This window comes from Corvus brachyrhynchos, unplaced genomic scaffold, assembly GCF_000691975.1.
Source record: "Corvus brachyrhynchos isolate BGI_N302 unplaced genomic scaffold, ASM69197v1 scaffold26, whole genome shotgun sequence".
Lineage (NCBI taxonomy): Eukaryota > Metazoa > Chordata > Aves > Passeriformes > Corvidae > Corvus > Corvus brachyrhynchos.
In genome coordinates, this window is record NW_008239324.1 from 5,621,105 (window position 1) to 5,637,045 (window position 15,941).

General features: G+C 49.2%; 1 protein-coding gene across 1 annotated transcript in view; it reads right to left on the reverse strand.

Moving 5' to 3' along the window:
- Positions 1–2,466: 2,466 nt before the first annotated feature.
- SF3B3 (splicing factor 3b subunit 3) overlaps positions 2,467–15,941 on the reverse strand; it is a 29,082-nt gene continuing 15,607 nt past the window's right edge. Inside the window, exons 14-25 of the mRNA XM_008638752.2 lie at positions 15,226–15,369; positions 14,228–14,350; positions 12,760–12,914; positions 11,506–11,680; positions 10,675–10,880; positions 9,622–9,778; positions 8,136–8,261; positions 6,800–7,012; positions 5,790–5,888; positions 5,230–5,373; positions 4,379–4,483; positions 2,467–3,378 (exon numbers count right to left, since the gene is read on the reverse strand). Coding sequence (XP_008636974.1) covers positions 3,238–3,378; positions 4,379–4,483; positions 5,230–5,373; positions 5,790–5,888; positions 6,800–7,012; positions 8,136–8,261; positions 9,622–9,778; positions 10,675–10,880; positions 11,506–11,680; positions 12,760–12,914; positions 14,228–14,350; positions 15,226–15,369 — 1,788 coding nt within the window. The 3' untranslated portion in view covers positions 2,467–3,237. The remainder of the gene's footprint in view (positions 3,379–4,378; positions 4,484–5,229; positions 5,374–5,789; positions 5,889–6,799; positions 7,013–8,135; positions 8,262–9,621; positions 9,779–10,674; positions 10,881–11,505; positions 11,681–12,759; positions 12,915–14,227; positions 14,351–15,225; positions 15,370–15,941) is intronic.

Here is a 15,941-nt window from a genome sequence, read left to right on the forward strand (position 1 = left end):
CCAGGGTGGGCAGCGAGAGCGGGAGTTGTCCCCAGGGTACGCAGGTAGCCCAGGCTAGGCTAACCCTCGTGGGTACCTCACTGCTCATCGGGGTGCGTTGCTGCCCCAGCTGGGTGTCCCCAGTGTGCTCAGCTCATGCAACTGAGTATCCCCAGGGTGCTTGGCTCATGTTCCTGGGTCCCTCCCTGCTCCTTGAGGTGCTTCACTGCAGCAGCAGGGAGCCCCTGGGGTGCCGAGTCTAACTATGGTGCATGCCTCTTCCACTCCTCAGGGTGCTGAGCCATCCCTGCAGGGTGCCCACCCAAACCAGTCAGGTGCCCATATGGCCCCTGGGGTGCCCAGCTGACCACTCTGCACAGCCCTAGGTTCCCCGGGGTGCTCTGCTCTCCCAGCACCGGCACCCCCAGGGTGCTGGGCTCTCCTGGCCAGGTGTGCCAGGGCACTGACTGGGCTGAGCACCCATAGGCACGTTTTGGAGCAAGCAAAGTGGGACTCAGCCCAGCACCTTCCCAGCACATGCCGGGGAGAGGGCTGCACTGCAGCACTGATCTCAGAGGGGCTGAGGTATGCTTGGCTGGCTCCAGGCCAGCAGGACTCTGCTCCCCATGGCCCAAGCCCATGTCATTCTCTCAGGATGCTTCAGGGCTGAGCTCCTGCCAGGAGCAGGGGACAAGGGACATGGGACACTGTCCTCCCCCACATCACCCTGAAGAGCCCCTTGGAAGAGCCACTGTGTCTGTGCTTAGGGCTGCTGAGCATCCACAGGGTCAGCAAGAAAAATCGACTATCAAAGAGTGGGTCAGTGCTCCCAGGGAAACGCGTGGGAAGGAATGCACTTCTGCCTGTGAGAGCGCACTGGGATTCCCCTGGCAAGGAGTCAGGGCCACTGCCGTGCTCCTGCCAAGCTGCCTCTGGTCCTGGCCAGTCTTGGGCACGGCCCTTGCCTCCCTCCCAGCACTCATCTGGGGGCAAGATGCTCAGCTCTAAGCAGGGAAGGAGCTAGTCCAGCTCCTCACTCAGGTGTCTGCAGGGATTTTGCCCGCAGCAGCTGCAGTCACCGAAGGAAGCCATTTAATAGCATTCCCTGCCCACGTACTCATCAGCCTGGCAGCCGGGATGGGGCGAGGAAGAGAAGGGAAAGTGCAGAGCTGCGCAGTGCTGTGCTGGGGGCGGTTTGCTCTCGGCTGCTCCGGGCTGGAAACCAGTGCTGGGATGAGCCCAAGGCAAACAGCTCTCAGTGCACGGCCCCGGGAGCTCTGCTCCCAGACTGCAGCTAGGACCCGGTTCCCTTCGGCTGCAGGGGGGAACCCTCACTGAGAAACCTTCCTTGCCCCAGCAAAGGGGAGCTGGGGCTCAGCCAGCTCCCCACAACCCCCTGGCTCCTTATGGCTGGGAGTGAGTCCCTCCCAGGCTTGTACTGGAGACAGGTTATTCACCAGGCACAGCCAAGAAGTAAAACCTTGTACTTGAAACCAGTCTGGGAACATCTCAAGACGTCCCCCTCCCCCGCTTTCACTTTCAGGACCCCAGCATGACAAATACCAAGTGTCACTGGAGCTCTGCTGGAAGTGCCCTCTGATCCAAAGCATCACTTCCTCGGGGAGGACAACGGACAGGGAGCACAGGGTGAGCACTTTAAGTCCATGGCAAGCCAGAAGCTGGACCCCACGAAGCTCAGTTCCCCTTTGCCTCTCCCTTGACACAGCCACCCCCACTCAGGCCTGGGAAGGGAGCACAAAGCCCTTTGCTCCGTCGGCAGAGGATGGGTGGGGCTCCACATGCCATGTCAGAGCCAAAGGGTTCTAAGCCCCTGCCAACGCAGGCCTGTGAGGTCGAGACGAGACAGGAGAGCAGAGGAGGGTGCAAAGGACAGGGCAGGAGGGTGTGTTTGCCCTCACCCCACACAGTACATGCACCGGAGAACGTGACAGCTGTTCAAAGGGAGCACAGGCACCAGGCCAAGGACCACCTGTCTCTCCAAACCCCAAGTGGGGAGCAGCATCCTTACCGGGATGTCACAGGCTCTCAAGACAGATCCAACCAGCAGAAGCAGGGAGCAACCCAGCAGAACCAGGAAGCACTTGCTGTGTGGGTGCACTCCGACTAGGAGCCTCTGCAGCCAGCTACCAAGCCTCTGGGACAGGGACCTTTCCCCAGCCCTCCTGGCAGCCAGCTGCTCCTCCCAGAGCTGCAGCTGCTACACCGAAGAACACAAGACCCCTAAAGTGCAGCCATGCTCTGGAATGGCTGGAGAAATGACTTCCCTCTCTCCACAGCCTGCTTTGTGTGTGTCCTGGGGCAGATCAAGCAGCAGGGGACCAGCTCCAGGCAGGGCAGGGGGGCAGCGAGGGGCCTGCAGGAGCACAGGGGCTCTCAGGGTGCGCACATTTTTGTATTCCTCCTCCTCCCCTCCTGCTCCCGCCAGGTCAGCAGCAGCTGCCACGAAGAAGAGCCCCAGCGCCAGGGTAGTGAAAAAACAGGCTTTTATTCTTCATGTGCTGCTCACAGTCACAGCTTGGAGACACTCTCTTGCCAAAGTTATTATGAAACCAATCAAGTCCGAGACTCGGGCCTCGCTCTTCCCCACCCCCAAGAGAGTCAACATTGTACAAAACTCTATTTACAGGGAAAACAGTCAGAAATGGCAAGTCCAAAAAACCCCCTTGCAATTCAGAAGAAAACGTTGAAGACAAGTGCGACAGTTGCACCCTCCACACAGCCAGCTTCCCATTGGCTGCTCCCTGGACTACCATAAGCCCAGAGCAGCTCACCACTGGCTACTAAGAGGAGCCTGGTAATCCTGAATCATGCCACAGCTCCTTCCTTTCCTTTTCTAAAATGCTGGCAGATCACAAACCCCACTTGACCCAGCAAAGACCCAGCTGGACCTGCCCTACAGAACTTTCAGCAAGACACCCTGGGACTCCCAAGTCTGAAAGGGAGGACAAGGAGAAGGGGCTGAGGGTCATCTGGCATCCTGCCTTGGGCACTTCCCAAGAGAGAATTGCTCTGGCCAGAAGCTGGAATGTCAGGAGCCTTCACATAGGCAGCAGGATGTGTTGGGAAACCTAATACCTGATACTGTATTTACTGGAGTCACATTACTTTGAAAATAAATCAAGAGGACCAAACCAATATTTGAAAAGGGGGGAAAAAAAGCACACATTCCTCCTCTCAACGGTGCCTGGAAGAGCACCCAGAGGAGCCGCAAGCATTTCTGCCCCTGCCAGCTGCCGCTCAGAACGCGTAGCGCGTGCGGATGTCCTCCAGCTTCTTGGACACCTCAGGTGGGGTCCGGTCCAGCTCCTCAGCCACATTCTTCTGTTTGTTAGGCTCCATGGAGTTGAACTGCTCACACAGGTCCCCATCAATCACGTTCTGGAGGGGCAAGGAGAAGAGAACTGAATCAACACTACACAGAGGCACTGAACCCTGCCTAAACAGGGGAAAATGGCCACAAACAGTTTGTTCCCAGGACTTTCTTAATCCTGTCCTGGAAACAAGACCATGCTCGGTGACCTCATCTGCTGAATAGCAGCAGTTAGCATCACATTAATTACTGGCCAGCTTGATTAACGAAACAGAAACCCTAAAGGCCTGGGTGCAGCTGAAGAATCCCACAAGGGAAAGGAAGAGAGATCCGCTTGGGTCTGAGCCCTGCACTGGGAAGGGTGGGGGAGGCTGTGAGTGATGACAAAGGCAGCTTCAAACACATGGGAGCTGTCTTTGAGGCTGCGTATGCTGCAAATCACCCTGAAGCTCATCAAGAACACCTGGAGAGCTTCGTCTGCTGGGACAGTGCTCTGACTGACTCCACGCACATTACCCTGGTAGTAACTACCACCGGATCCTTCTGGTCATAGCATTTAGCAGTTCACAATTTCTAACAGTTCCTCAAAAGCAGAAATAGGCAGGAACAGCTGTTTCTGAACTTAGATTTCCCTTTCCAATGGTGGTGGAAAAAACATAACCCAGGGCAGCACTCAGTTTGACCCAGCCACACCAGCAGCTACGTAATGCTGCTTCTCTTGGTGGAAAATGGAGATGCTGTGGGGAAATGGAAAAGTGCAGCTACAGCACCTCTCAGCTTGGGTCTTGGGACCAGCCCTCAGGAGGCTCATTACAAGAGTTAAGAAACCAAAACAGACATGTATTAAGTGCTAAGTACTGCTCTCCTTACAGAGTGCTGCTCAAGAGCCAGCTGCCACAGGCACTACACGAGCCATTACTAACAGTACCCCCCAGTCTTCCCCACTGAACAGCAACCTTGCCTTGTTCAAGACAATAACCTTGCCTTGCTTTTGTCAGCCTCAAGCTGTACCCCAGAGAAACTTGCTGCACCCCCATAACCAGGTGATCCCATGTGCTCAGGGCCTACCTTCACTGGGAAGTAGTAGGAGCGGAAACTGAGATGATCTCGTCCACAGAGAGGAGGGTGCTCAGACCGTAAGTGCATTTCCACATGCTGGAAGAAGTCATGATCCTGGGGAGATTAAGGACTGGTAAGAGAACAGTTTGGTACACATCAGTGCTGCTAGCAAGGCAAGACAACACCCATCAGAAGGTACTCCTGCAGTGGCTGGAACACTGCCATTACATGGCCACTTGGGGTTGAATGAGATGATCTTTACATGTCCCTTCCAACCCAAACCCTTCTGTGGTTCTGTCATTACCAGACTCTGCCAGAGCAGCCCTGCACACGGCAGCCAAGGTCATGGCTACCCCCCTCACCACTTCCACCTGGGAAGCACCCACAGCAGAGCTAAGCAGCCACCCTGCTCAGGATCAGCCTCCCAGGAAATGAAGCATAGAGCAGCATGGAGCTGCAGCTCCAACAAGGATGCCAACTCTTGGCATCCAGTGCTTCAAGAGGCCACAGCAAATGGAGAACAGAATACCATACTCAGGACTCGAAACATCAATAGTTTACAGGCTACACAAAACATGCCAAAGGACTCCTCCCTCCTCAGACACTGAACCACCCCAAAGCTCCTCGAAAGCACAGATTCAGAACAGCAGTGCAACAAGGAAAGCTCTCCACTCTTTATAGAGCCAATGCAGGAGCCAGCAAACTCCTCTTTCCTTCTGCACTGGAGCCACAGGCTCTCCTGTAGCTCTGGTTTTCAGGCACTGTGGAGCCGTTCAGGGAATGCAGCACATTAATATACTGGCTGGGGATAGGTGCACAAAAAGCAGCAAGACTGCAGCCTGATGCCTGGCCTTGCTTACCTCATGGGAAGTAAAAGGGACCAAGATTCCTATCCCCCCTGATAACGTGGTATAAACAAGAGATTCAGAGCCTCCTGGAATCAGTGTGGTCTTCTGCAAGGAAAGCACCGTCTCTCCCACGTGATAATTCATAATCACTTCAGCCTGAAAGGCAAGCACAGAAGCATGTTTTTTCTTTAGCTTATATAAAAGCATCAAAGGGCTTGAGAGAGGAAAGCAGAATAAATTCAGCCAACTGCTAGTTCTGAAATGCCTTTCTAGAAAGGAAGTGCCTTCCACCTGTGACCAGATGGCAAAACTCAGCTGGACAAACGGATGCAAGTAATGAGAGAAAGCAGCAAAAGAAAATGAGCTGCTTCCATCAAACACACCAAACAGGCTTCAGCTGTGATTTCAGAAATTTGGCTTGGAGCAACAGTGAAAACAGATCACCCACAGCACAGCAGATTGTGTAGGAGCAGAACTGCCAATACATCTCCTGGACAACACTGCAAAGGCCTTCACAGAAAAGCAGTGCATTCTTTTCCTACAATAACCATGTGCTTCCCATGAAGTATTACCTTCTGCGATGCTCCATTAAGCAGGCCCCTGTCCCAGAGAGCTTTGTTGCCTGTGGGATCCTCATCTACCTCATCATTGGTGTTGGGAGGCAATCTCACCTGTGTTGAAAGTGGAAGAAAGAATCAGTCAGCTGCAGAGAAGCAGCACATTATCTCTGGAGAACCCTTGTGCTGCCTGAAAGGCTGCTTTTGTGGACTCTGCAAGAACCACTTTACACTTACAGCAGAATAATCCAGGTGCCTCTCCAAAACAGCCTTTACAGTTATATGACAGCAGTGGTATCAAGACCAATAGCCCATCACTCAACATGGGCAGGGCCTCACAACCAGCCTCTGCCCAGCCTGGCACTTGCAGATCACTCTGGGAGGTATGGTCAAACTGATCTGAAGGTGGTTTCCACTAAGGAAACAGTTTGATGGATGTGGGTCAGGAAAGCTGAAGAGGACTGATTTGTGTGCTGGCCAAATCCTGCAGGCGCAGCATCTGACGCGTGCTGAACTCTGCACTCCAAAGCACCCGAGCACACTTCAGAAAGAGATCAAAGCTCTGCCAGAAAGACCATCTATTCTTTCCTCCTCCCTTGCTGAAATCCAGCCAAGTGGGGAAGTGTTGGCTGACAAAGCCAACTGTGGAGAGGAAGTGACAGAGAAAGCTAAATGCCAGCGATGAGGTTTAGTCAGAAAAAGTAAGAGTGATAACCCTGACTAAAGTTCTCATGGGCCCTTTCACAGTCACACGCTTCTTTTCAAGGCTTATTCACAGTAAAAACAAATTACTGGATACCTCAGAAATATGTTTATGACTTGCTGATGCTTCAACTGATTTGCTTCATTTAATAAACCGATAAACTGCAGCCCACTATGATGACAGAGTCATCCCATGAAAACAGCTCAATGGTACAGGGCGTTGTCTCCAGCTAAGGACAGATTCTCATTCTTTTAAGATAAATCACGGATGTTTTAAGGGAAAACATGTCCAAAAAGCCCTGACTTCAGCAAAGCACACTCACCACACAGATGTTACCAAACTTGTCGGCTCCAGCCACAGTGTCATAATCCAGGAGCGTTGCTGTAGTGACCCACCGGGGGTAAGTGTCATCAGCAAAGATAATGAGCTGGTTCTCATTCCTTTTGTAGCGCACCCAGATGAAACTCTCCTGAACGTCTGAAACAATCACTCTGTGCCCAATGGTTTGGATCCCACAGATGTAGTTGGCAATGTGCTTTTGAGAGAGAAAGGACAAAACCTGAGTGCTTCAAACAGGGAAGCACAACCCATTAACTCTACCATACTCCAACTGAAACACTATTTCTGCCTGTGAACTACAGCTCACTCCCCACTTCCCCATCCCTTCCTCCAAAACTATCTCTCATTTCTGCCATACCACAGTCCCACTCTAAATACACCATCAATACAGGGCAACCTAACATACACCATGTGGCATTCCCAGTCTTCTCTGTATGAACACTGTTCAAAGAACAAGCTCTGCTGGTGAGCCCATGATTGGAGATGCCAGGACATCCCTACAAGCAGGCATTGCTTCCATGTCTCTTCACATAGTGAGGAGACATGGAAGTCATGGAAGGTCCAAGAAGGAAAGTTTCACTTTTTCATGTGAGTCATGTTTTAGGGAAAAAAAAACAAAACCTCACAAAACCACACAACACAATAAAAAAAGTTCCCCTACAAGCTCCCAGTCTGTCTGTTAGCTTGCTGGAGTTCTTTTGTGCAGTAATGAGCTACTGGCACAGGTTCTGCAGCTTGCACGAGAGAGGGAGGAGCAAGCAATTAAGAGTTAGAAAATCATGCTCCTGCAATTTCTTTTCCTAAAGTAGCGGAGATGCTCAGCAAGAAGGACCATCTACTTCAAGGAGAAAATCCCCTTTTCAACATTCTGGGGATGTGACGAGGTGGTCATATGCACTCTCCAGCTTCTGTCCCCCAGCTGCTGATCACCTAAACTAACAAAACATTCCCAGCAATTATCTTCTATATGGGTAAGACCTCTCACATTGTCATCAGGTGGCCAAAGGAACAGTCTGTACAGACCCCTGCACATGGTCAGTGACAGCCTGCACTGAGCTGGGACGAAAAGGAACTTGCAACACTGTCAGAATGGTGGTAAGAAAATGGTATGTGCATGGGATGTAGAGGGGCAGCACAACAGCCCAGTCTAGTCCAGTACTACTCTGGATAGATGCACCCAGCAAGGCAAACACAGCTCTGATGACCAAGTAAACACACACACTTGAGCTGGAGTAGCAGCTAAACCCCTTGTTTCACTCCTGCTGCAAAGTATCACTCATTCCAAATTGACAGCTCTGGCCAGGAACAGAAGGCAGTACCTTATTCTCACATTTCCGAAGCAGTTTTTTCTTGCCCAGGTCATACACACGCAGGAGCTTTCCAACTCCAATTAAGACTCGGCCTTGGAATGGAGCAATGGCTGCAGGGACCTCCTCCACAGGGGTCTAGAGAGGGAAGAGGAAGATTGTGAAATCCTCATTAAGAGGGCTAACCTTACATAAACCTTCAGAACAGATTCAGCTAATGGTATGGTTGACGTTCACTGGCCTGTATCAAGGCTTTCAATGTAAAAGGCTAATAATAATATTTTTCTACAGGAGAGGAAACAGGTCAGTCCTTTGGCAGGCCTTTTGACAGTAGCAGATGTCACACATAGAGATAAGAGAGCCTTGGGTACTCACACACAACACACTGCTGGCAGTGCACCTTCACTGAAGCACAGGACTGCTGTAAGAACCCCATACTGGGCAGGCAGCAAAAGAAAGTAAGGGCCTGGTTGCCTCAGTTCTTAGTTTTGGTTTACATCCAACAGAAAAACTTTAGACTTTGCCTAAATCTACCCAGACTGTTTCTAAAGAAAGGCATGAATGTAATTCAGCCATCTGACACTGCCACCAAAGAAATTGTTAAATATGAACAACTACCATGTGTTCACAATTTCAGTAACTCAGATAGATTACTGTCTGAAAAATCTCCCACCACTAATCAATCCAAAACGATCAGCCACAGCAGAGTAGGGGAACATGTAGAGAGCTTCCAGTTACAGCATTCCTAGCTTGGCTGCACTGACTAAAAGAAGTTTATTTCACTACTTCAGCTCTGTCAACTTCCCAGTGGGTGTTCAGTGGCACCAGAGAAGGCCACGGTCCAGGACAGAACCCACTCACTGCATCAGGACTCTAGGAAGTGAGTAAGCCACAACATTCCTTTCCATGTGTTCATCTGCTCAAATCTCAGCCATGCTAGAAGTATGTGGGAAGAACAGTAATTTTTCTGCTGAAACCTTTGCTAAAGCCCCTGAGACCTATCAAACAAGTTGGTCACTAATCATTTCTACACACAATCAAACAGCATCCAAGGAAGATGACAGCTCCCACCAGCTGCGCATGGTCAGCCAAGGACTGATAGTATTAGCACCAGGGTTCAAGTGACCCAAGTATGAATTTGCTCTGTAAACAAGTGCTTAAGCAGCTCTCTGAGCTCATATTCCAGAAAGCAAACAGAGCCATTTCCCTCCCCTCCCTAACAGGGGGATGAAAAACACTGCTCCTTTCCAATTTACCCAATTAGATGGGTAAAACTGGGACTCTTGAGAGATCTGTGTTCAATCCTCAGCTCTGCAAAAGATGGACCAAATGATTTTGTAGGAGGCAGCTTATTTTCTCCAAGGCTGCTTCCAACGTGTAACACCAGCACGATAATCTTGCCCAGGATGCACCAAGTACTGCAATATTACTGCAGCACTCAGGCAAGTAAGACCAACTCCAACACTCAGACTGGAAATAACCCCATCACTCCCCTCACCTTGTGCAGAAATTCCAGCTTCTCACCACTATTCACCAGCTTGTATGTGTAGACAAACCCTCCAGCAACTGAGCGTGGGTTCAGAATCAGGTCCTTGGCGACTCCCACCAGCACGTACCACTCATCACCAGTGTTGGAGAACCGGCACACGGCCACGCTGGAAAGGACAGGACACACCAGGACATCAGTGTCATCACCACACTAATGCTGCACACCCCGACTGGATTCCCCAACAGCACAACCTGCACCTGCCCAGCAGAGAGTTGAGAGTCCAACCCTTCAACACTGACATTGCCTTTTAAGAGGTCGTTTTTCCTCCTTGTAGAAATGTTTAATGCAGATTTGCTCATTCTTCTGCACTCTCCATATGTGTTGCAGCCATCACATATGCCCAAAGCATTTTACGTTTTCACAATGCCCAAAGTGTTACTTTACACTTTCACAGGCTGGACACTGCCTAGCGATGTGCAAAACTCTACTAGAAGTTGTTTTTCAAAGGCTGATCCCATTGGGATATATACAAATAACTTTGCTCATCTTCCAGAGTTATTTCCTGCTCAGTAAATGGCTCAGGCAGGTTGGAAATGACAGGTCAGCCTTTTGGACTAACATGACCTAACTCTACTTCACCTGCTGAGGCACTTGCTATTCTTCATGGTTATTGTGTTGGTTTTCCCCTCCAGTCCTCTAACACCTTCCTTTCCACTTAATCTGTCCTCAGTTTATCTGGATGAGAAGGGGAAATGAGAGATAACAGCACATTCTCTTGTTCCTAGCTCTCTTATCTGCCATTTACACTCCTGTGGTGTTCTTTAGGCACTGGGGTCCAGCAATCACATTTGGAGCACCACCAGCTCATAATGCCACATGCGGACAAGATTGGGGTTGGAAGGGAAGGGAAGGCAAGACAAATCACTCCCGGAATTTCAAGCCAGTCGCTTGATAACATGTTCCATCTGGATTTCAGCTCAGTAACAGATAAGCAAAAGGAAAAAAAACACCTAAGACTCATCACAAGCAGGGACTCTTCCTGCATCTGGCAACACTTCTTACCTGAAAGCAGCTTCATTCTGCTCCAGCTGGACCAGATCTAGCGTATTTCCCTGGATGGGGTTCATCACTCTGATAACAGAAGCCCACTGACCATTTCCTGCCTTGGGAGCACCAAAGATGGACTCAGGAAGATTCTCGTTCAGAAAGGCTGCAGCCATCTCTGCAGCCAGCTCCCTCTCATCCTCACCCGCAGCCTCCACCATTTCCTATGGCATTAAAGGACAGGAGAAAAGAACAGCTCAGTGATTTCCTTTCCCAGCATGCTGATCCTCTGCACAGAATACAACCTCCCTGTTTTGCCTAAGCCCAGGTATTCTGGGGCAAGGTACTGCTTGTGAAGACATAAAAGCCATTAACTTCCAAAGCATCCACCCACCCTGAGCTTATTCCCCAGGGTGCCTCTATAGCTCAGAGCACGGCTGTGTCAGCTCTGCCCTGCCCAAGGGACAGTTGTCTGGGGAGCCATTTCTCCAAATCAACAACCCTGGAAACAACCCTGAGAAGAAAATAAACAACCCACTGAAATGCAAGCATCCTCAACCAACCACAGAAACCCCAGAGAACAGTGTTACACAAGCAAGATTGTCCTCCACCAGGTGGTTCTTAAAACATGTCCTAACAACAGGCAAAGGAAGAACACTGCGAAGTGGTGCATTCTGCTGAAATTGCTGTTTTGAGGCAGACTTCCACTCCCCTTTCAGCCCCTGCATTCACACAGAGCAGAAAGCCTTGCAGGTAATGGCAGCTGGGAACTAATGAGCAGGGAGTACTTCAGCTGCAGAAGTCCCCTCTGGGGAACAGATGTGTGTACCTGTCCTCCACCCCAATTACCTCAGCCATTTGCTGCTTCCTCTGCGCCTTGGTGGCCTCGGTGTAAGCGTTGTGGTCTGTCTCAATGATGATCAGGTTGTTGCTCTCTGGGTGAATGACAAATTTTCGGGGTGTGTACTGCAACGGGAAGGCAACCTGGTTGAAGACTGCTCCCAGCTTCTCCAGTGCCAAAATCCTGGGGGACAGAGATGTGACAAGCATTGAACAGGATCCAAAAACAGCTGTCGAAGAGAACGAAACTGGAGTGGAACTTTTTCTTTGTGAAACTGGCTAGTGCTAGAGAGGAGCAGCAGCTTCCTCAGGCCAAACAGCAACTAGCAAACAGCTCCAGAGAGCAGAGCAAAACTAACATCCTAAAATGGGAGCCCATGGTGTGTGCTGCAGCACAAGGTCTTTGAGGGCTCTCACTGTCCCAGGGTGCATTCTGACTGGTGCTGAAGCAAGTCTATCCCAAGAGGAACAAAGGGCACATGGAAGAAGGAAAGTGCACGTTTGGGGAACACATCATCTGAATCTAAATGTGACACTGACTTCGACATGTAATCAAATGCTCCTCAGAGGCACTTCAGTTAAAAAGAGTATGAAAAACGCAATGCCAGCTCTTTCTTCCTGTGACTTGCCAGCTGAAATACCAGTTCTTCTGGCATTTGGTGTCTGAAAACCACAAGTCTTTCCAGAAAGAATGACTCCTTTAAAAGCAATGAATGCTGTAATATTTCAATGAGGACAGATATGAAAAAGGTGCCTGTTCAAGTGCATACAGCACAGCATCTGAATTTGTGGTCCATTATTTTCATTTATCTTTTTAGTATCTCAGCTGAACTTTAAAAAAGGCAACAAATACATCCCTGTCATGTCTCTGGTTTCTTACATCACATGGTTTATTTCCTGCAAAGCAGCCAATTCAGATCACAAACCACAAGATCCTAATACATAACAGGTCCACATTTATTAAAAGCTTCCCTCTCTCAGGATGAGAGAATTGAAGAATAACTTGAATTACACTTACTTTAAAAAGCTAGAAAATACAAATCTGAGAAGTACACCCCATTTTTTTGACAGCCTAACTTTCCTTTGTCTGTTTTCTGAAACCCATCCAAGTGTTTCTATCAAGTCATTATTCATAACAAAAAAATCTTTTTGAAGTCAAGTCACTTTACCTCTTTCCTTTAGAATGTCTGGTGGAATTCACCACTGCTTCACCTGCCTGGCATCCCAGCCCAGAAGCATTTGTGTTTCCCTTCTGGTGCTTACCTCAACGTGTTTGTGGAGATGGCCACAATGCCCTCAGGGCATTGCTCAGAAGCAAAACCAGATGCAAACTCCAGTGTCTCGTAAGACAGGGGAGTCAGGTGGAAGCGTGACTGATAGGAATAACTAAGCCAGGAACGGCTTGACATGGCCAGCACCTGGGAAAGACAGGCAGCAAATTTATTAGGTCTGGGAATGGAGGCAAGCTCACTTTATGCAACAGAAATGGATGTACAGTGCCCAACTCTTCCCCACTGCAACAACTGAACTCTTGCAGGTGGACCCCACACAGGTCAGAGCACACCTGAGACACTTCTTGCTTTCAGCTTTCTCTGAAATTGCATATGGCATGAAGAGGAGCTTTAAAGTACTATCACGACAACAAATACTCCAACTGAGGTGCACTAAAACTATTACCTGTAAAAGCCAAGATCAACAATACTGTCATATCTCATTTTTTGGAATAGCTTGTTCTAATGGGAACAGGCCTTTTAAAATAAGTATTTACTGCTTCATCACAATCCAAATGCTGTAGCATTCTTAGTGAAATTTACTGAAAGTCATCACTAGCCTGTTTTCAATCAAATTATGGGAAAAAAGGAAGCAGATTGACTTCCAAACTCTTCAGCTTTATACATTTGGCTAAATGAGTTTTAGGTCAACCTTAGTTTCTGCCTGAGTAACAACAGCTGATCTCAAAGTAAAAAAGCACTCAGTTACTCCACAGGTATTCTCTGCTAGAGCTGCAAAGCTCCTCATCTCCCAAGTTACAGCTGGCAGGAGCAAGTTTAAGTGATTCCCCCAGTGTACCTCAACACTAGAGCAGAGCTCGAATTCCCAGATCCAGCCCCCCTACGCTGATCGGCAATATTTCTCAACTCTGAAGGTGTCATCCAAAAATGAGTCAAGCAGGGGGTGGCTGATTTCCCCAGTGCCACATCAGAAGGGCTGGAAGTGGCACTTCTGATGAAACACATTTTTCCTTCTATGCCAAATCTTGCAAATATTTTCCTTGAGCCATGTATGGCAGCTGTCCAGCCCTTGGCTGAGCTATTCCCAACATGCAAGGACACAACCATTCACTGCATCAAGCATTCAAGGGTAAGTTTTCTGCCCAGAGCTCTCTCCACCTCTCTGTGCACTAAGAGGTAAGACATGTCTCTAAGCCCAAGAATCTGCTCAGAGCTCTCCAAGCACACTATAAACACAGCCTATGGGTCAGATGAATCCTAGTTCAAAGACAGGGCAGAAGTACACAGTAGTAAAGAGAATAAGAAGAACAAGGCTGTTTGTGAAAGAACAAGCTGCAAGCCAGGCAGCTCCACAATGAAGTCATTCTACTTCCCACCCTTACCCAGAGGGTCCTGCTGTGTTGCAGGGATGCTTCCCCACCCTGCCCACCCATAAGAAAATCCAGGATGCAGTGCCTGGGGAGTGGATCTGCACCCCTGCAAGAGCACGCCTCCCTTACCGCCTCTTGGCCTTGCATTCGGACACGGAAGAGTTTGACAGGCCGGGAGCCAAGGTATCGGGTCCTGGTGTCAGAAAGATCGCCAGTGACAGGGTCCAGGACGGTTCGCAGCAGCACACCGTTCTTGACATCAGCAAAACAAAAAGATCCACATTGAAGGTGAGAAGTAACTTCCTACACGCATAATTCAAATCAATGGGGAGAGGCAGTTTCTGAAGAATTAGCTGTTTGTTTTCCTAGCTGTCGGTACAACTCTCCCCGACGGCCACACTTTTAACAGCAAAGAAAGCACAGCTCCTCCACAGTCCTACATGGCAGAAAGGACCCCCTCCAAAATAAAAAACAGACCAAGGACTTTAGTATATCACATAAGCCATAAAAACCTGAGGGTGGATTCCAGATCCCCATCCCTCTTGGTACAAAGATTTACCCAAAAGCTCATGCTCCTTAAAAAGATTTTGCATTCTGACATCAAACTTGAGGCATGTGGAAGAACCTAAACTGTGCTGATTATTTTTACCACATGCAGAATTGTCAAAACAACATTTTTTGGTCAAAGATCAGAAAGTCTGTAGTGGATGTAACAAAAAGCTGTGTAATAGCAGAGTTATTAGAGCAGAGCCTCTGCTGTGGGCAGTTACTTGTTTGATACTCTGCCCTACAGGCAGCTTTTAAAGAGCTGCTCAACATTTCACCCAGAAATATTTCTTAAAATATGCCTTCTTTCTTGAATGGGGAAAGCACAGTCTGTCCTACATAAAATCTGGGGTAATACGCTTGCTTTTGACTAGTCTTTAGTCTAAAAATGTATGGGGAAACTCACACCTCTACTAAAGCACACAGTGAATTCCCCAGTCACTGTTGTCAAGCACATTGTAACAAAGAGGGAAGTCAAGCTTTGTATTGCACTGCATGGTGACAGGGCTATTTTAACAATCCACCTTTCAAGCAAAAGCTCCTCAAGACACACCTGTCAGAACCAGTCAGGAACTCCTCACCTGCAGCCCAATGTTCAGGTACAGAAAGCCAATGGAGCCCCTCTCTCCCAGCTCATCCTGCTTCTCTGTGCCACCCATCTCCACGATGCACAGTGACTCGGGCTGTGCGGGCAGCGCCTGCATACTCAGGGGCTGTAAGCAATCCTGGGGAAGACAGGAGAGAGGGACCACTCCAGTCAGCAAGGCTTGGCATGGCAAGACAGGATTCAAGCTCCATCTAAGGAGCTTGAAGATGCCCATTTAGATCTCCAGAAAGAAGTATTCAGCACAGAAAAAAGAAAAAAGCCACAATAGATGCAGGCTCCATGAATTTTGGGAAGCAGGAGTGGTAGCAGCCTGGGCTTCAGAGAAGATAAAACTGGAGCCTTCCAAACTGTTCTAGCACTGTTTGCAGCTCTTTAGCATGGAGTGACCTGAGGAAAATTTAGGTTACTGCAACCAGCTTTGAACACCTCATCTGTTGTAGGCAGAGGAATGACAAGTTTGGTTTGCTGCCAACTTGCTTGCAGAATGACTCTGCTTTTAGTACAGGTACAAACAGGGAGATGAGAGGGGGGAAGCCAACAAAAAACCCACCCAAAACAACAGAAGAAAATGCTCTGGTGACTCATCAGCTGAACCTCCAGAGGCACAAGTGAGTCTCAATAAAACTAGGGTATCTGTTGCAGAGAAGGATCAAACGCCACATTCCCTCCCAACCAGCAGAGGAAAGCCAC